Here is a 20,575-nt window from a genome sequence, read left to right as displayed (position 1 = left end):
CGGGCTTTTTCGGGCTTATCTTACTGATAAAAAATTCAAACTTATAAGCCTTAAAAAACAGTGTTTGAAGGTGTACTATAAAAAAATCAATCAAAAATTTAATAACTCATCTATATTCATTACAACCAACTTAATTTAAAATAAAAAGATTAAGACTAAACAAAATTTCGATACTTTAACTAAATAAACTAATATATAATTCATATAAAATATCATGGATAAATTTTTTTAAAGTATTAAGTATAGTTATTAAGTAAATATAAAAACTAGGATTAGAGTTTAAAACTTTAATTACAATAAATTATTAATCATATATTACAATCAAACAAATATGTTAAGAAAAAAAGTACAAATATATTTATTAAAGGGCTTTTCGGGCTGGTCCGAGCCCGATCCTAAATCTGAAAAACCCTATAGCCCAAACGGGCTGAACCCGAAAAGCCCGATTTTTTCTGGACATATATATTAAAGTCCGAGCCCGCTATTTTTCAGGGCCGGACCGGACCAGCCCGCGGGCTTTGGCCCTAATTGACATGCCTACGTTAGCATCTGGAGACATAACCACGTAAAACACAATGGTGTTTATAGTATAATTGATTACTAATAACGGAATAAGTACAATTATAAGTTGAGGAATAATCATCTGGATCCGTGGCGCAATGGTGATCGATTCACGTCGGGTTCAATTAGCCGAACGTTAATATCCGAAATTTTTTTGAAAAATACTTAGGTTCACCCCTAGGGGTGAACCTCTCCATTCACCCCCTCTTCTCTCAGCCAATCAGAACCTTCCATCTAATATTTCATTTAAAAAATAAATCAAAATTAAATTAAAAAGCAAATCAAATTAAGGAAACAAATTCTGTATACTTTTAATTAAGGAAATTTAAATATTGGATTGGTTTAGATTTTTAAAATTAGAATAAAATTATATGTCGGTTTGGGTTTACAAATGAAGTGGTTAGGGTTTAGATTTTACAACTAAAACGAAATTATATGTCGGTTTGGGTTTACAAATGAGGTGGTTAGGATTTAGATTTTACAATTAGAATGAAATTATATGTCGGTTTGGGTTCACAAATAAGATGGTTAGAGTTTAGATTTTACAAGTAGAACAAAATTATATGTCGGTTTGGGTTCACAAATGAGATGTTAGGGTTTAGATTTCACGATTAAAACAAAATTATATGTCGGTTTGGGTTCACAAATGAGATGGTTAGAGTTTAGATTTTACAAGTAGAACGAAATTATATATCGGTTTGGGTTCACAAATGAGATGGTTAGGGTTTAGATTTTATATATGTCGGTTTGGGTTTATTAAAGAGCGGTTTAAATTTTTTAATTTTATAATAATATATACAAATTTTATTTACTTATTTTATAAAGGGGTGAATGGAGAGGTTCAGCCCTATGGGTGAACCCAAGTATTGTTCAGTTCATTTTTTTCCTTTTCCATTGCCTTATTTCGGTTCCGGAATAATCCCTATTTCGACCTAATTTGTAATGTTAGTACATACTTTTGGGTTTATCTAAAGGTAATTAATAATATATTTCTAGGCTTTCTAGCAAAGGATAAAAACATAGGGTTTGAAGATTGATCCGCCATGGATTCAGAGGAAGAGAAAACGGGAGAGATTCACGGAACATCACAATCTTCCTCGCTGATACAGGGCATTGTTGAGCAAGCTGCCATAGATGAACAAGATGAGAACAGGGGAGAAATCCAGCAGAGAGCAACACATGAAGAAGAAGAAGAAGAAGAGTACAGATCTCAACCAGACCCGATTCCACTCGATCTAATCGTGGAGATACTCTCAAGACTTCCTGCGAAATCGATTGTGAGGTTTCTCTGCGTATCAAAACTCTGGTCTTCCTTCACTACGCTTCCAAGTTTTATCAGCTCATTCGCGAGTCGGCCACGTCGTCTTCTGCTCACCTTCTTCAAAAAGAAAAGGCGATTCGTTTTCTCGTTCCCTCAATACGAGAATACTGACGAGTCTTATTCTCCGGTCTACAGTTATGAGTTGCAAAATACAAACACTTGGAGACGGCCGAAATGTTATTATCCATCAGCATCCGTCCAGGGCTTTATTCTCTTCAAAAGAAACGTGATTTGGAACCCAACCACGGGACAGGTTTTACACTTGCCAAAGCCCACAAGAAAACTCAAGAGACGGGGACAGTCTGTTTTAGGATACGATCCATTGGATGGTAAATACAAAGTCCTGGTCGTAAATTTACAACAGCATGGGATTCTTACATTGGGAGCTCAAGAATCATGGAGATTCATACCCAAAGGTTCCCATATACATTTTTGTAATAGATGTTATGGTTGCATTGATGGAGTTATCTATTATAGAGCCTTTTTAGGTGTTGGTGGTGAATGCTGTATAATGAGCTTTCATGTCGGATCTGAAAAGTTCAATCCTATAAGATATCCAGAGGGTTATTCATCTTCAGGTTTTCATATGATAGTACCTTATGGGGAGGGAAAGTTAGCCTTAGTTGATACTACATATTTTTTCCTTAATAAATCTGTTAGGCTATGGGTTTTGGAAGATGCAGATGGACACGAATGGACGTATACAAGCTTTACCTTACCTCTAGCTACGAGAAGATGGAGGGGTAGTAATAACCTATTATTAAAGGGTGTTAGCGATGCTGGTGAGCTTGTTTTTACACCAATGGTTTTGACAGCCTCGTTTTATGTTTTATATTTCGATCCAAGGAGAAACACTATTAAAGAAGCCTTGTTTCAAGGAATTTTTGGTGATGTATTGGGATGCCGTTATGGACTTGGTGACGACAACGGTAAGTACAGCAATACTGTCAACTTGGATGTGTTCCCAAATCACATGGAGAACTTCATGTCTTTGTAGTAAAGTAGCGCCCTTCATCGCTCAAATTCTCTCTTTAATGCTTTTTTCTTTGTTTTCCCTTTCAACGACACTTCAAATTTATGAAAGTTCTCTATGTCTTTGATTTTTCTAGTGAAATTTATTAAGTTAAATCCATCCCAACATGTTTTTTATTTTTATTTTTTTGGTTTTACTATCACAAACATGTTATATAGAGCAGTGAATGCTAAAAAAAGATTTTTAAGCATGTTTGTAATTTTAATATTTGGAAATAAGTTAAAAACTTTTTTAAAAAACTGTAAAATGGCATGTTCCAATGGTAGATCCTAATTTTGGGTTCCTAAACAGTTTAAACATATTTCAACTTCTGAAATCAGTTTAGAAAATAGAACTCTAATGTTAGATACTCCAAAAGATCTTCACACAAGATGCAGTAACCTCTCACCCTCATCTTGTCGTGAAGATGCATTGGCCAATCCGGATCTGGTTGAGATATCAGCACATTCTGGACAGGAGGATCCACAAACCATGTCTATTGTTGCAGATGATAGTATTGCGCCTGATGGTGAAAACCACAATTCTCATGTATATAGAGAAGATTCTAGAGTGAAAGGCGTGTCAACTTGTTTACAAACTACTCTGAATGAATCATCTAAAGCAGCTGAGGAATAGTCTTCTTCAGCAGTCAATGGAACCAGTGCCGGCTTAAACATATTACATGTCCCTGGGCAAACTAATAAAAAATACCCCTTAACCTATAGAAAAACTTACTGATTGTTCGTGTGAATAGTCGTATCCCCAGAAGAGGAGGCGAACGAGTAGCAGAGAAGCATTATAGTATAATAACCTTCATTTTTAGGAAGAAGAAAATCTGAAACACAAAAAAAATTGAAATCGATTGTGAGGTTTCTGAATCTAACTAAACTATATGTGTATCCGATTAAGATTTGTAGTCCCTAATGCATATGGGTTTCACAAAGATCTACCTAACGAAGTCACCAGCACCAAAGAGAGTGAGAATTCGGCGTCCGCGATGAAACTCCGGTCAGCAGATCAGAGAGGAAGAAAACGAAAGCTTCGGTGGAATTTTTTTTTTCTTTCTTTTGTTAATTTCACAAGCGAAAGCTGACACATATGAGATAAAAATCGATTTTAACTTTTATTATGTATTATGATTTATTTTTATCATAAAGCATCCCTTACCAACCCTTTAAATACCACCGTTGTACATGCCATGCAGATGCTACAGACCACTATTGTCAAGTGCGCCACTTTTCCTTATATGGAAGATCAGGAAAAACGCAACCAGAGAATCACAACCAAGAACAATACGCTGATACGCATATGTAGCCAACGATCATAAGCAAAACCTGATCATGAAGTCTCGTTTAGCTTATGGTTGCTCTTCTTTTTGGATACACATTTCATTTATCACGTTAGCATCAGGAGACATAACCACGTAAAACACTCTTCTTATGCGTCTCACTCTTACATACCAAGATTCGAAAGATTCCAGAGAGGTTTTTAAATTCACTCAGGGATGCCAACAGGGTTTCTTGCAGCTTACGACACCCTTAAAAAAACGATGAGCTTCTTTATTATGCAGGTTTAAGTTGGTACATTTTGGATTATATTATTTTTTTGTCCTTGATACAGTTCTCTTTTTTTTTTTTGGACAGAATATATAGTTCTCTAAGATGTGAGAAAGTGAAGAAAAAAAATGGTTATAAGTGAAATGCCTTGATTGTGCAGGTTGCAGGATCATGTTGATACATTTTGTGATTTATTATTGAAAATAAAATAAAGCCAAGACTTCAAAAGAACCTTTGATTACAATTTAGTAAACTCAAACACCAAAATCATCAAATAAAAAAAGAAATAAAGTATAGAGATGGTTCAAGAGATTACCCCACTCATTATGGACAGTATGAACATCTAATTAGGGAAATCCAAATGTTTTCTCTATTGGGTTTTTGAATTTGCAGAACTATAGTTCTTTACATCAAGAATTTTTGTAAAGATCAAGTTACATGAACACCATTAAAAAGAGAAGGTTCTGGCAAATTGAGTTTCTTTTTGGAGGTTGATTAATGATGATGTTGACCCAATTTGTTGCGTTGCTCTCTACTTAAATGGAACTGATTGTCACAAGTCAAGAAGATTACAACAAAATCAACAAGAATAAGATGACGCTTTTACATTCGTCGTGAATCTTCCAAGGTTCATTGATTTTGTTTCTCTCCTAATTCTAAATCCTGGGTTTTGTTTTTCTTCAGATTATTTGAGTTGATTTGTCTTTGTTTTTTGAATACCTATGGAAAAGATTTTGCTCTGAGATATCGACGGAGATTGGTCTTCTTGCTAAGAACTTGAAATATCTTCTGGCTGGTCCTATCCGTCAGGTTTACATCTTAAAGTTCTGAACTTTTTGATTTAACTTTTGTTTCATTTACTGAGAACTTTGATGTATATGAGATTCACTCACTTTTAAAACTCTCCAGGTTGCGGCAAATTCCAGAGTAAAAAGGCATGCCTAATTTTCCAAGGTTTATTTTATGAATAAATTTAAACGCTTTTAACTATCACTTTATCTTTGACTTGCATGTCCCACAAAAGAGAAAGAATATGAATGGCAAAAATTCCAGAGGTGTTTACAATAGTTCTCATGCTTTAATTTCTGTTTTTTTTGTCTCTAATTACTTCAAGTTTCATTAATAGTTCAGTTGTAATGAGCCAATTTTCTTTTAAAAGGAACTAATTAACGTTTGTTCCATTGCTTGGCCTCTACCTTGATAGGATTCCAAGCAAAAAAAAAAACTTGGAATAGAAACACATTAAACAGAAAACTAATCAAATCGTGGAAGCACAAGAGAAAAGGTGAAAAAATTGAATAAGCCTTCACCTTTTACATACGACGAGATATACGGGAGGCCACCAAAATTTTTGTTGAATTTGTGAATACATACATACATACATATACTGTATATTGTTTTGTTTTTTTAATATAATGCTATTTTGTTGTTGTTCTTTAATTTATCCATTTATTTTGAGAAATACAAAGTTTTGAGAAATATCTTAGCTGTTAAATTTTGTTTTTTAAATAAAAATTAGTTTTGATTCTAATAGATTTTTTTTTACTTTTCTACATTTTATTTTATTTGATGTGTCCTGGATTTTCGTTTTTTAATTAATTATATTTATTTAATTAATTAATTAATCTTAATTAATTTTTCTAATGGCAATTGAATGTAAATTTTTACATATTTTAAGGTTAGCTTCATATTTGTACTTCTCAATCTATATAATAATAACAATCTGAAAAAATACGACCAACAGTTGTGTCTTTTCAATCGTACCTTTTGAATATTGAAAAAATGCGATTAACAGTTGTGTTTTTTCAATTGTACCTTTTGACTATTTTCTGAATAGTCGTGATGGATCATTAAAACAGTTATTTATAAAAGGTACAACTGTTCACTGTAAAGTTGTGTTGATTGGAACATTCGTATCTTTTGAAATCTATATATATATATTTGTCTATTTGAACTGTTTTCATTTTTTTGGTCATGACACAAAATCAACTAAAGTTTCAATCTCGACGGTTTTTACATTCTAAATTATTTTCTAACATTCATTCTTTTAAAAGTCAAGAAATTCTTCTAATTCTTAATTTAACAAAAGATTTTTGGAATGATGAATCTAATTTACATTTTTTAGTTAATTTTAAATATAAAAGTTTAATGAAAATACCAAGAGTGTTTTTCCAAGAGTTAGATGGATTACATAGTGAGTTTTTGGATTTGACTTTTCATTATGGTAATAAAGATGCTTTCTATTTAAAAGCTGTTGATATTTACATTTTTATAAATATTTTATTTATTTATTTTTAGACAGAAACTTCTTTGGTTGTGTCTCTTTATTGCGTCTGTTAAATGTAAAATTGTGTCTCTTACAAAGAATTGTGTCTATTCAAATGTTTACGTCTTTAGATATCTATATATTCGTTCTTTTTTAAGAAATCTTTAAACATCTATATATGTTCTTCTTTTGTGAAATTTTTAAACTTTCTATTCAACACATATATTTTTTTTTCATAAATCTGAATAAATGCAAAGAACAGATGCATATTTTCCTTATACATTTTCATCAAATATTTTATTTATTTATTTCTTGACAGAAACTTCTACGGTTGCGTCTCACTAAAAATTTACGTCTTTTCATAATATAATGAATCAAAATAAATTGAAATTCAATTTTCAACATCATTCTCTACTCTATAAATTATTTATTTCGTTATACTTTTTCATAAAATATTTTATTTATTGACAAAAAATTCTATGGTTGCGTCTTTTAAAAAAGTTGCATCTGTTGAATAAAAAGTTGTGTCTCTATTCAACAATGATTTTTCATAGAATCTGAATAAATGCAAAGAACAGTTGCATCTTTTATACATTTTTATAAATATTTTTTTTATTTATTTTTAGACAGAAACTTCTTTGGTTGTGTCTCTTTACAAAATGTAAAGGTGTGTCTCTTACAAAGAATTGTGTCTATTCAAATGTTTACATCTTTAGATATCTATATATTCGTTCTTTTTTAAGAAATCTTTAAACATCTATATATAAGTTCTTCTTTTGTGAAATTTTCAAATTTTCTATTCAACACAGATTTATTTTTTCATAAATCTGAATAAATGCAAATAACAATTGCATCTTTTCGTTATACCTTTTCATCAAATATTTTATTTATTTTTTTTTTGACAGAAAGTTCTACGGTTGCGTCTCTTTAAAAATTTATTTCTCTTCATAATATGATGAATCAAAATAAATTGAAATTCAATTTTTAACGTCTATTCTCTACTCTATAAATTATTTATCAACATACATAATTTTAACAATGATGTAAAAATAACTTCTCATCACTGTGAGAAAACTATTGCAATTTTGATTTATTTTATGAATCATTGTACTCCCTATGTCTCTAATAGATTGATGTTTTGACCTTTTCACATATATTAAGAAAAAATTAAATTTTATGTATAAGTTAATTTATAAATACTTTTTGGTAGAAAGAGAAAATATAAACCTTAGATAACATGTCATGTGGAGAAAAATAAAAAGTAAAAAAAATAATTTAGTATCTTAGTGTGCAACATCAATCTTTTAGAAACAAGAAAAATATTAAAACATCAATCTATTAGAGACAGATGAAGTAATTATTAATTATATTCAGTATCTGAGTATAATTCTTCATAAACTATGATTTTTATTTATTAATATATATTAAACTAAATTATTCTAACCTATTTAATTGAATCATTGCAACATTTGCTATATTTAATATTTAAGATCACATCACTTGGATAAAATCTTCATAAATTATTATTTACTAGATTTTAATTAGAAAAATATATTTAAATGAATTATTACAACCTTTTTAATTAAACCACAATAAATTTAGTTTATTTGATGAACCATTAAAGCTTTCCATTTCTATCGTGAATCCTTTGCAACTTTTGGAAAATTTGATATTTATAGTTGTGTCTATGATACTAAAATATAATTAAAAAAAATTTTGTTGTCATTTAATTAAATTAAAGTTATTTGTCTAACAACTGCAATTTTTGGTTTGTTTTTTTTTTATCGTATATTTCTGTTTTGATTGTTTATATTTAACTATAACCGGCTAACATTTTCTTTTATAAAATGTCATATTTTCATTACAACTCTTCTTTATGTTCTTTTTTTAGATATGTGGATTTGAGTACATCAAATTTTATTTAAAAAATGCAATTATCTATCATATGTTTATAGTATTAATCATTATTTAATTAATCGTAAAGATTTTTTTAATCATATGTCTATAGCATTAATTATTATTTATTTAATTACATGTGAAGGTAACATTGTTTTTAAGAATATTTCTCAATTAATCTATGAAGAAAATTTCAAAAGTTTCTACTTTTTGACATTATTATTAATTATCTTAATAAAAATAAATAATTAAAAAAATTTGTAATAACTATTTTATTAAAATAAGCTCCCCGCGATCGCGGGGGCACGATACCTAGTTAATATAGTAGGATACAAATTAAAGGGGACTAAAACTGTAATAAAAAAGAGTTCGGGTTTAAAACAAGGGAAAAACAATTAGGGTTGACAAAATTAGGGTTTTTAACTTTTGAACAATTGGGCAAAGCGACCTGAGCAAGAGGAGAATAGAACAAAGATGGAGAGAGCAACACATGATGAAGAAGAAGAAGAGGAAGAGTACAGATCTCAACCAGACCCGATTCCACTCGATCTAATCTTGGAGATACTCTCAAGACTTCCTGCAAAATCTATTGTGAGGTTTCTCTGCGTATCAAAGCTCTTGTCTTCCTTCACTACGCTTCCAAGTTTTATCAGCTCATTCGCGAGTCGGCCACGTCGTCTTCTGCTCACCTTCTTCAAAAAGAAAAGGCGATTCGTTTTCTCTTTGCCTCACCACGAGAATACTGACGGGTCTTATTCTCCGGTATACAGTTATGAGATACAAAACGCAAACACTTGGAGACGGAAGAACTGTTATAAATCATCAGCATCCATCCAGGGCTTTATTCTTTTCAAAAGAAACGAGATTTGGAACCCAACCACGGGACAGGTTTTACACTTTCCATGCGCCACAAGAACACTCAATATACGGGGACAGTTTTTTTTAGGATACGATCCATTGGAGGGTAAATACAAAGTTCTGCTCGTAAGTTCACAACAACAGCATGGGATTCTTACATTGGGAGCTCAAGAATCATGGAGATTCATACCCAAAGGTTCCCCTATACATTTTTGTACTGGATATTATGGTTGCATTGATGGAGTTATCTATTATAGAGCCTTTTTAGGTATTGGTGGTGAATGCTGTATAATGAGCTTTCATGTCGGATCTGAAAAGTTCAATCCTATAAATTATCCAGAGGGTTATTCACCTTCAAGTTCTTCTATGATAATACCTTATGAGGAAGGAAGGTTAGCCTTAGTTGATACTGGATATTCCCCGAATATATCTGTTAAGCTATGGGTTTTGGAAGATGCAGATGGACACGAATGGACGTGTAAAAGCTTTACCTTACCTCCTAGGAGAGGATGGAGGAGTAGTTGTAGCCTAAATTTAAAGGGTGTTAGCGATGCTGGTGAGCTTGTTTTTACACCAATGGAATTGACAGACTCGTTTAATGTTTTATATTTCGAGCCAAGGAGAAACACTATTAGAGAAGCCTTGTTTGAAGGAATTTTTGGTAATAAATTCGGATGCCGTTATGGACTTGGTGACTACAACAGTAAGTACAGCAGTACATTCGACTTTGATGTGTTCCCAAATCACATGGAGAACTTCGTGTCTTTGTTGTAAATTAGTAGTGCCCTTCGTGTCTTTGTTGCAAATTTTGCACTTTCTTTGTTTTTCCTTTCAACGACATGACTTATGTCTTTGATTTTTCTAGTGAAATTTATTAAGTTGAATCCATCCCAACACGTTCTTTTTTTTTTGGTTTTACTATCACAACATGTTATATATATAACCATGCGGATGCTACAGACCACCATTGCATATATAAGTCCTTAATATCCGAGGCTGGTACGGTCTGTTTCTAGCATTTCTCAAGTGCGCCACTTTTCTTTCTTCATATTGAAGATCAGGACAAAGGCAACCAGAGAATCACAACCAACTACCATACGCATATGTAGCCAACGATCATAAACAAACCCTGATCATGAAGTCTCGTTTAATTAGCTTATGGTTGCTCTTCTTTTTGGATGTACATTCATTTATCACGTTAGCATCTGGATGACATAACCACGTAAAACACTCTTCTTATGTTGTCTCACTCTTACATACCAAGAGATTCGAAAGATTTCAGAGAGGTTTTTAAATTCACTCAGGGATGCCTAAAGGGTTTCTTGCAGCGTACGACACCCTTAAAACAAATATGGAATATGTATATAGTTTTCCACAATTTTTTTTCAATTTTTTAGTAAAAGAATACGTTTTTTAATTTTTATTATAAAATACAAAGGGGACTATAAAAATGTAAGAAAGACTTAGGGTTTTAAACAAAAGAACAATTAGGGTTGACAAAATTAGGGTTTTAACTCTTTAAACAATTGGGCAAAGCGACCATGGATGAGCAAGAGGAGAACAGAACAAAGATGGAGAGAGCAACACATGATAATGATGGAGATGATGATAGATGTCAACGAGACTCGATTCCTTTTGATCTAGCCTTAGATATACTCTCAAGACTTCCTCCGAAGTCGATTGCTAGATCTCTCTGCGTGTCAAAACTCTGGTCTTCCTTCACCACATTACCAAGTTTTACCAAATTGTTCGCGACACGGCGCTCGGCTCTGCCACCGAGTCTTCTCGTCACCTTCTCAAAAAACCTAAAGCGATTCGTTTTCTCGTTTCCTCAACACCAGAATCCTGACGGGTCTTATCCTCCGGCCTACATTTATCAGATGACAAACGAAGACTCTTGGTTCTGGAATCATTCGGAATCTGTCCATGGCTTGGTTTTAATAAAAGGAATAAAAGGATCAGTGATTTGGAATCCAACCATGAGACGCTTTACAACCTTGCCAAGCCCCACAACAAACACAAACATAGATAAAGGGAGTTACGTTATGTCTTATTTAGGATACGATCCATTGGAGGATAAACACAAAGTACTGTGCGTATCTAAACAAGATTCCGAACAGCCTAGGGTTCTTACATTGGGAGCTCAAGAATCATGGAGAGTAATATCCAAAGGTAATTTTCCTTTACATTCTCCTATTGGAGATCATCATGGGCAATGCATTAATGGAATTCTCTATTATGATGCCTATCTTCGTATTGGTGATGGTGGTGAACGCCGTATAATGAGCTTTGATGTTAGATCTGAAAAGTTCACTTCGATAAAACTCCCAGATTTTTATTCTAGGTTGCAAATTCATATGATACCTTATAAGGGAAGGGTAGCCATAGTTAAGGTTGCAAGTTTATCTTCTATTAATCTTTGGATTTTGAAAGATGGAGATAGACACATATGGAAGCATAAAATATTCGTTTTACCTCTTTCTGAGATAGACGACCCATTACGGGGGAATAACCTATCTTTCAGTGGTGTTAGTGATGCCGGTGAGCTTATCTTTACACGATGGTCATTATCTAAGTCGTTTTATATTCTGTATTTCGATCTGAGGAGTAACAGTATTAGAGAAGCTTTGTTTGAAGGAATTGTGGGTGATGACTTTAGATGCCGTTATGGACTTGATAAATTCAGTATATACAGCATAGATGTTTTCCCAAATCATATCGAGAGTCTCATGTCTTTGTAACTCAGCGCCTTTCATCGCTCAATGTTTTCGTTTGTTTTCCCTTATGTTTTCAAGTTTCTATAACCAAAACAAAAACAAAAATTGAAAAATCAGATAGTGGAATAAGATCACTGAGATCGATGGTTGGTAATCTTAGGTTAAATAGAGAGAAGATAAGAATCTTAGTGAAGGTATAAAATGGTTTTTGTCTACCGGATGCAAAAACATATATACGCTAGCTCTCACAACTTAATTTCTCGCCGCAGACTTTGTTTATATACAACAGCAAGATGAAGTTTTTGTCAAATGACCATCTGTGATTCATATTGACATCATTGTTTCGTACACAAAATTTGGTTTTCACATTTGAGTTTTGTAAGCTAACCTATATTATACATTAGTTTATCTTTTAAATATCATCATTGGAGCCGAGAAGTCACATTGATGAAGGTATCTTCAGGACAAGGAATCGTTAAACCACCCATCGGATGGTCGAATCCAAACTCTTCCTCGGATTTACTGAGCAGAGCTTGAAATGAAGGCTGGTTTAGGTATGAGATTGGCACCAAATATCTCTTCTTTTGGCTCTCTCCAACGTACACTGCAAGAAACCCTTTTGGTGCCGCCGTCGCTGAGGCTGCTCTGGTGGAGCGGCTTAGAATCTTCTTTGCTCCCAATAGACTTCTCACCAAAGCCATTTCAATTTCTTTGTCTGAAAGTTTGAATTCTTTCGAAGCTTCTGAAGATATACAAGTTGTTGGTTGATGATAGAAATGATGAGTTAAGTGTGTGTATATATAGAAAGAAGTTGTAACCTCTCTGAAATATCCTTGAAACTTGTGATCCTGAAGTGTCGGACAGACTAGAACAGAGAACATGGTTCTGTTTTTTAAGTATGATAGATGACAAGAAACGCACGCTAATGAGCATTATCTTCACTTCACAACTCATAAGTGATTGTTTTCTCCAAGTCTGTATAATAAATTAAGTGAAGATATGAGATATTCAGTCTTGTCATGTGTGTATATCATAAGAACAACTTAAACAGTGACAGAGACTTGTTGTTATGTTGTTAAACAACATCAGGTCCCCACTTCAACTTTCAATTAAATCCATTAAGAGTAGAGTACTATAGGACAAAGAACCAGCCACCTAATCATCACAGAACTTGCTTCTCTTTAACTCTTAAAAATATATATAGGGCACGTCTTATCTCAGAAACATTGAGAAAACAAGCCCTTGTGAATTTCATATGGAGATTATCCAAGTAGACAAATTGCATTAATTCATCTTTTCCAGATTGTAAAGACAGAACCATGTGGTACTCTGTTCTAGTCTGTCCCACATTTGTAAACCACAAGTTTCAATGATTTTTCAGAGAAGTTGCTACTCCTTTCGTTGATCTTTCTATATATACACACTTAACTCATTCTTTCTATCATCATCAACCAAACAAGCAATCCAATAACTTGAATCTTTTCATACATCTTCAGTTCAAAAGCTTTAAAAAGATTTCAAACTTTTCAGACCAGAAGAAATAGCAATGGCCTTGGTGAGAAGTCTGTTGGGAGCAAAGAAGATTCTAAGCCGTTCCACCGTAGCAGCTTCGGCAGCACCAAAAGGGTTTCTTGCGGTGTACGTAGGGGAGAGCCAGAAGAAGAGATATTTGGTGCCAATCTCATATTTGAGCCAGCCTTCGTTTCAAGCTCTGCTCAGTAAATCCGAGGAAGAGTTTGGGTTCAACCATCCGATGGGTAGCTTAACGATTCCTTGTCCGGAAGATACCTTCATCAATGTGACTTCTCGTCTCCATTGATGATGATCCTACATTTTTTGTTCTTCCTAGTTTAGAAATAGACTTGCTAATTGTAAATAGCTGAGCTGAGTATTTTTGCTCTTTCTTCTTGAAAGAGTTGTTCTAAAAGTTTAGAGTGTGATTGTGTAAATGCCATTTTTATGCGAAAGACACGATACATTGCAATACATTTTGGATCGATCATTGAAAAAGAAAGACAAAACACCAAACCAATTGAAGATCTATTTTCAGTATAACTGATTATGAATAAATGCGACTAAGTTGAGTATTAAGCATCCGGATCCGTGGCGCAATGGTAGCGCGTCTGACTCCAGATCAGAAGGTTGCGTGCTCGATTCACGTCGGGTTCAATCCCCCGAACTTTAATCCGGATTTTTTTTTGTTAATTGCCTTCGCTGCATTGCCCCTGGTTAAGGATTCTTATTACTCTTAACCGAGATTTTCATATCCGGTTTGATTCGGTTTTCTTCCTTATTCTAAGTTTCTAACCCATATATAGAAATATTTTTTTCACAACAATACTTTTACAATTTCTTAAATTTATAGAGATATATGGTATACATATATCTATTTACCTTAATATAAACAGAGAGTATTCAAACTTTTAGTATTAATGATTTGCTCTGCTTCTAACAAATGTTGAATTTTATTATTTGCTTGCTCAAAGTACATTTACAAAATATCCACAGTCTTCTGAACTAGATCGAGCCAAATATTACGTATACATATGACAAAGACCATCTCCAATGGTTTTCTCTATTTTTACCTCTAAAAATAGAGGAACTCTATAAGACCATCTCCAATGGTTTTCCCTATTTTTACCTCTAAAATAGGGGAACTCTATAATAGAGGTGACTTTTGCTCCAATGGATACCTCTATTTTTTCCTCTTAAAAAGAATATTCTGTAGAGATTCCTTTTTTACTTTACTATTAATACATTTTACTTATAAAAGTTGTAAACTAACTCATTTATTTTAGTATTTGAAAAACTTTCACAAAATTATGATATTATTTAAATTTTTAACATTCATAAATATTATTTAAATATCACATTTATTAAAAGAAATACATTGCATCATATAAAATAATAAAAGTGTTAAAAGTTTAAGGACCATTAAATATATAATTTATTTATTTTGATCAGAAATATAAAAGTGTTAAAAGTTCAAGGACCATTTTATAAATAAAAAAGTTCAACTCTATTATAGAGGAAAAAATAGAGTTTCTCTATATATAGAGGAAAAAATAGAGATCTCTATTATAGAGGTAGAAATAGAGATGGGTTGAAGTAGATTTTACTCTAAAATAGAGTTAAAAAGCAAATATAGAGGTGGGTTGGAGATGCCCTAATAGAGGTGACTTTTGCTCCAATGGATACTTCTATTTTTTTCTCTAAAAAAGAATATTCCGTAGAGATTCCTTTTTTATTTAACTATTAATACCTTCTACTTATAAAAGTTACAAATTAACCCATTTATTTTAGTATTTGTGAAACTTTCATAAAATTATGATATTATTTAAATTTTTAACATTCATAAATATTATTTAAATACAAAACCTCCACTTCATTAAATTATTATTAAACTATTTAAATATATATTTTATTTATTTTGATCATAAATATAAAAGTGTTAAAAGTTCAAGAACCACTTTATAAATAAAAAAAGTTCAACTCTATTATAGAGGAAAAAATAGAGTTCCTTTATATATAGAGGAAAAAATATAGATATCTATTATAGAAGTAGAAATAAAGATGGGTTGAAGTAAATTTTAATCTAAAATAGAATTAAAAGGCAAATATAGAGGTGGGTTGATATTTCTTGATTTTGTTGTTTTCCCTCTGAAGAGAATGATTCCTCATCATTTAATAAGAAGCATCTCCGAGAAGTCTTTGTCGTTTAAGATGGTCTTAACAGTGCCGTGGGGATGCTCATGGCAAGTCAAAATCTCCAAGAACCCATTTTTTCACTACATGGAAGATCGTGGATGGAACCAGTTTGTGAATGACAATGGTTTGGGTGAAAATGAGTATCTTACCTTCACTCATGAGGCAAATATGTGCTTCAGTGTAAACATCTACGAGTCAAATGGTAAGGAGATGCTTAGACCAAGACAATCTTCTACCATTACTTCTAGTTCCGGTAAGTCTTCATCTATGTGATTGCTTTTTAAATGTTTACAAAGAAGAAGAAGAAGACAGTCGTTCATTCATTTTGTGGTTGATTTTGATGAATACAGGTCGGAACAAGAGAGAAGAGAGGAAGAGCATCTTCATAGATGTGAAGAAAGAAGTAGAGACAGAGTCTTGTTCTGAATCAGGCCATCCTGTTCTCAAAACGGCTGAATCTACAAGTGGGAGATCGAAGCAGAAACAGGAGCTTAACTTGAGAAAAAGGGAAACCAAGGAAACCACCAAATCCAAGAAGCGTAAGAACAGGAAGGTGGATACTGTTTCTAATGATTCTGAAGCCGGCACCTCATCTCGTGTTCCAGAATTCAAGATCACCATCAAGAAATCACACCTCCTGTTCTTGGTAAGATAAGCAAGACAAAACCAGTTTCACACTGTCAAAAATGGTTGTATTTATATATGTGAACTAATCTAATACAAAACTGTGATTTAGGGGATCCCGAAGAAGTTTGCGGACATGCATATGCCAAATGAGACAAAGGTGTTCAAGATTCATCATCCGAGGGGAAAGAAGTCATGGGAGGTTACGTATTTTGTCACTGATGTGCAGTCAAGATTCTCTGCTGGATGGAGTCGTTTCGCCAAAGAATTAGGCTTAGAGGTCGGAGATGTTTGCACGTTCAAGCTCATCGAACCAACCGAGATGTGTGTCAAAGTCTCCAAAGAATAGACTCCCTGATGATTGATGATGTGTGAGGTGTAGTTGGAGACTGAGTGAAGAACTTGTGTTTAGAGCAACATTATGGTCTGTGGTTCAATGTTAGGATTAATTTTATAATTGTGTTCTATCTACTTACTGCTTAAGTGTGATCTTGTATCCATTGATAAATCTGATCTCAGTTTGAGTAAAACTGATTCATTTATTGTACTAAATATTATTGTTGTTATGTTTACATGATGATAACGTATCTATCTCTCTGTGGTCTCTGCTCTTTATTGCTTGAAAAAGAAACTAAAGTTACAAATGATTCCAGCGTCTTACTTTGGCACAGAGCATTGATTTTCATCTACAATTGCAAGGGTGATCTGTTCCATTAAAAACAATGCATAAGCCTCTCTGGTCACTGAGATTTATGAGCTAAGTTCGAGATGTTTATCCATGAATCAAGCGTCTTGATAGCTTTCCCAGACGATTGTACTTCACGTGCCAAGGTTACTCCTTCAGCTAGTGTTTGAACTCGGTTGCTAACCAGAAGAGCTGCAGCTGCGTTTAGGATCTGAAACAAGATTGTGACAAAAGATGAAGAAATTACAGAAGTTCAAGAAAAAAGCAGGAAAGTTTTCAGGGAGAAAGAGAATGTTTGAATCTGCAAAACAATATATACCAATGAATCGGCAATTGCTCCACGTTCTCCTGAAAGCACACGTCTTAACACATCCGCATTATAGTCTGGACCTCCACCTCGCAAATCCTCAAGTGTACAACGAGGAATACCAAAGTCCACTGTCAAAAGAGACGAGCTTTGAAATAAATAACTCTCCCATTTTACCAAGTTGCTTCTGCAATCTTCATTTTAGAGAGGGAATAGAAAAGGTAAGACAGTTGAAAGAGAAATTTTTACATGGATCGAATGAGAATTCTTCGATCTTTTCCGGCGTTACATCATAAACCAACCCTCCTCCTGTTTTTTTTTTTGTTAAGCCATGATTAGTTAGTAATCGTAGGATAATCAAAGTCATCAATTTTGGGAAGGGATAATCTTACCTAATGGACTCATTTCGTCTAGACCATATGAGTGAACCACCAGTGCTCTTTTCATTCCAAATCGCTGCAGCGCCTTTGCCATCTTAACAACCTATGAAACCACACAAGCAACAGTAAATTTTAAATGTCTCTTTTTTTATTGATGAACTAGCTATTTTCAACAGTAAGTAAACGTACCAGATTTTTGTGGTATACACCAACGACAGCATAAGACACTCTAGCAGGGTTAAGCATAGGTCCCAATATGTTAAAAACGGTTTTTGTTTTAAGCTTCTTCCGGACAGGACCCACAATCTTCATAGCTGGATGATACATAGGTGACATCATAAAACCAATCCCGGATTCGTCAACACATCTTTTAATGCCCTCTGGTCCCAAGTCCAGCTTCACTCCTAGTGCCTCTAGTACATCAGCACTTCCACATGCAGAAGAACTCGAACGGTTCCCTTGCTGCAAAATAAATATCCATAATTACATGACCAAAGAACAGATGAGAGATCATTTATCGTTGTTAATGCAAATATTCGCATGCTAAACTCAAATCATTTCTATTAAGGATTTTCTCACTCGTTATACCTTTGCTACTTTTGCACCACAAGCTGCAGCAAGTATTGAAGATCCAGTTGATATATTGACTGTGTTTGCTCCATCACCACCTGTTCCAACTATGTCGACAGCATCAACTAGTCCTTCAACTTTCCTGGCATGTTTCATCATTGCCCTAGCCAACCCCACAACCTACCAAACACCGGATTATATAAATGGTAGATGTTTTACTAAAGTGAAGTATGTATCATATGCCTTAGATTGACTTAATTGATACTTACTTCCTCAAATGTCTCTCCTTTAGCTCTCAGCAGAACTAGGAAGGCACTAATCAAGACCTCGTTTGCCTCGCTCAGCAAAAACTCGAGAGATGATTCCGCCTCATCTTCAGAGAGATCCACTCGATCAATCAAAGTTTCAATCAACTGAGAAATAATCATAAAACAGAGCAAACACATAATGAGAACATAGTAATCTTCTTATCTAAATCTCTGTCTTCAAAAGCTGTTGGAAGCTCAATAAAACTACAATTCTTTTAAACCTATTAATAATCAAGTCCATAATACCATCAAGCCATACAAAACAATGAAATTTGAAGAACACACAGACATGACCAAACATGTTTAGTCAGCATGAAGCAAATAATAACTCAATCCAACTCAGAAAACAGATACAGACGTTAACTAGTAGATTTATTAAGAAGACTCGGGAACATTTGATAGAACCACAAACTCAAATTGAAAAATCACCTGGTTGAAAGATTTGATGGAAGAAAGGCTAGCATTTTCACAAGCAGTTGGCAGAGCTTCAGGTGCAGTAAAGCCATTGAGATTCTGAGAGCAAGAGAAAGAGCTGCTGCAGCAATTCACGGTATCAAGAGCACCGCACAATTAGATTTCTTAGATTCAAATCAAAATAACCCACACAAAAAATTTCAAAGGACGTGTTTTTAAAAGACACCTAAACCGAAAAAAATCGAGACTTTTACCTGCGACTAAAGAAAGATTGGGCGTGCCCACGAATTGGGGACACAGCTCCGGTCGATGAGAGTCGTCGGCGATTCAATGCCGAGTAAATTCTAACTCCGGTCAGGTTGGTTTTTCCGCAACTAGTAATGGACATATCATGTACGGCGTTGAACGAATTTAAGATCCCTGAAAGCTTGATGCCGGAAACAATGGAGCTCGTAGCCGCCACCGCCAAAACCATCTCTCGATTCGTTTGCTTAACACACAAACTCGACAAAAAAAAAAATGAACGAGGAAGAGATTTCTACAATAGATGATCTTTCCTCGTGTCTAGTGCGGTAGTGCCTTTAAACCAAGAGGGGTTATTGGTTCTATGATTTTAATGGATTTAGAAATCTAACCAAAAATCATGTGTTATTCAATCATTGATTTTAAAATAATTATCAAAATTATGTGTTATTGGTTTTATGATTTACAAATACTTGTTCAAATCCCATCTTATTCATTTAATGATTTGTTTTTGGATTTCAAAATCCACATTATGTTTTAAATGGATTTGTATGGATTTGAAAGTGTAAAATAGAAGGATCCAAATCCAAGGATAAAACATGTTATTTCAAAATCAATGTCTTTTGATTTCTAGAATTTACAATTCCATATGGAATTAGAAATCATCTATCCAATAACAGCCCCCAAATCTTTTTATAACTGTTGGATTAAAAAGGGTTGTCGAACTTGACTTAAAATTAAATTAAGAAAAAAAAAGTGTTCCAGTTAGTATTTTAATTCCTATCAGATGTTTTTTGGATTTTTTTTTTCTTTTTTAGACCGTCAAAGTTGAGGCGTACATGTAGTTTGGTTTATTTAAATATTATTATTGTTCCTAATACTTCATCCGTTCTAAAAATACACATAATAAAAAATATTTATTTAATTATACAAGACTGTATAAAATAAATAATATAAAATATAAAATTAATCTAAAAATTATTTTAAAATTTGAAAATATTTTATTTTATATTATTATGAAATACAAAAGACTTCTAAAACATCATTAACAGAGGATGTATTATGATTAGAAGTCTTCTAAAACTGATGCAGCTTTTGACTGAGGAGGGCCCTATGAAATTTCCAAATACGAGAATAAATCGTGGTTGG

General features: G+C 33.3%; 5 protein-coding genes, 1 non-coding gene and 2 pseudogenes across 7 annotated transcripts; 6 read left to right on the top strand and 2 right to left on the bottom strand.

Moving 5' to 3' along the window:
* The first annotated feature begins 1,561 nt into the window (after positions 1 to 1,561).
* LOC104772334 (putative F-box protein At1g50870) lies at positions 1,562 to 3,014 on the top strand. The gene has a single exon (XM_010496964.2). The coding sequence runs from the start codon at positions 1,605 to 1,607 to the stop codon at positions 2,877 to 2,879; it is 1,275 nt and encodes a 424-aa protein (XP_010495266.1). The 5' UTR covers positions 1,562 to 1,604; the 3' UTR covers positions 2,880 to 3,014.
* A 6,032-nt stretch (positions 3,015 to 9,046) lies between these two features.
* On the top strand, positions 9,047 to 10,334 carry LOC104772333 (putative F-box protein At1g50870). The gene has a single exon (XM_010496963.2). It carries the CDS (start codon positions 9,087 to 9,089, stop codon positions 10,242 to 10,244), a length of 1,158 nt encoding a protein of 385 aa, XP_010495265.1. The 5' UTR covers positions 9,047 to 9,086; the 3' UTR covers positions 10,245 to 10,334.
* Positions 10,335 to 10,915: 581 nt separating this feature from the next.
* Positions 10,916 to 12,333, top strand: LOC104772332 (putative F-box protein At1g50870). The gene has a single exon (XM_010496962.2). The coding sequence runs from the start codon at positions 11,012 to 11,014 to the stop codon at positions 12,209 to 12,211; it is 1,200 nt and encodes a 399-aa protein (XP_010495264.1). The 5' UTR covers positions 10,916 to 11,011; the 3' UTR covers positions 12,212 to 12,333.
* Positions 12,334 to 12,486: 153 nt separating this feature from the next.
* Positions 12,487 to 12,919, bottom strand: LOC104770126 (auxin-responsive protein SAUR21 pseudogene; annotated as a pseudogene).
* A 533-nt stretch (positions 12,920 to 13,452) lies between these two features.
* LOC109131450 (auxin-responsive protein SAUR21 pseudogene) lies at positions 13,453 to 14,173 on the top strand (annotated as a pseudogene).
* A 111-nt stretch (positions 14,174 to 14,284) lies between these two features.
* TRNAW-CCA (transfer RNA tryptophan (anticodon CCA)) lies at positions 14,285 to 14,356 on the top strand. The gene has a single exon. It is a non-coding gene; the product is annotated as a tRNA-Trp (tRNA).
* A 1,383-nt stretch (positions 14,357 to 15,739) lies between these two features.
* On the top strand, positions 15,740 to 17,112 carry LOC104772331 (B3 domain-containing protein At5g18000-like). The gene is made up of 3 exons (XM_019242541.2): positions 15,740 to 16,148; positions 16,246 to 16,541; positions 16,632 to 17,112. The coding sequence occupies exons 1-3, from the start codon at positions 15,857 to 15,859 to the stop codon at positions 16,866 to 16,868; spliced, it is 825 nt and encodes a 274-aa protein (XP_019098086.1). The 5' UTR covers positions 15,740 to 15,856; the 3' UTR covers positions 16,869 to 17,112.
* LOC104770125 (anthranilate phosphoribosyltransferase, chloroplastic) lies at positions 17,039 to 19,886 on the bottom strand. Of its 2 annotated transcripts, none has more exons than XM_010494490.3 (9): positions 19,438 to 19,886; positions 19,199 to 19,301; positions 18,731 to 18,874; positions 18,480 to 18,641; positions 18,081 to 18,353; positions 17,904 to 17,994; positions 17,761 to 17,820; positions 17,524 to 17,642; positions 17,039 to 17,415 (listed from the first exon to the last, which is right to left on the bottom strand). In XM_010494490.3, exons 1-9 carry the CDS (start codon positions 19,656 to 19,658, stop codon positions 17,260 to 17,262), a joined length of 1,329 nt encoding a protein of 442 aa, XP_010492792.2. In that variant the 5' UTR covers positions 19,659 to 19,886; the 3' UTR covers positions 17,039 to 17,259. The 2 variants fall into 2 exon arrangements, with proteins under 2 accessions (XP_010492792.2, XP_010492791.2); XM_010494489.3 differs by having other exon boundaries at positions 19,199 to 19,304; positions 19,438 to 19,776.
* Between the last annotated feature and the right edge of the window lie 689 nt (positions 19,887 to 20,575).

Source organism: Camelina sativa, chromosome 20 (genome assembly GCF_030686135.1).
Source record: "Camelina sativa cultivar CO46 ecotype springtype chromosome 20, ASM3068613v1".
Taxonomy (NCBI): domain Eukaryota; kingdom Viridiplantae; phylum Streptophyta; class Magnoliopsida; order Brassicales; family Brassicaceae; genus Camelina; species Camelina sativa.
Note: the sequence above shows the minus strand (reverse complement) of the source record. Positions and strands in the feature narration are given on the sequence as shown.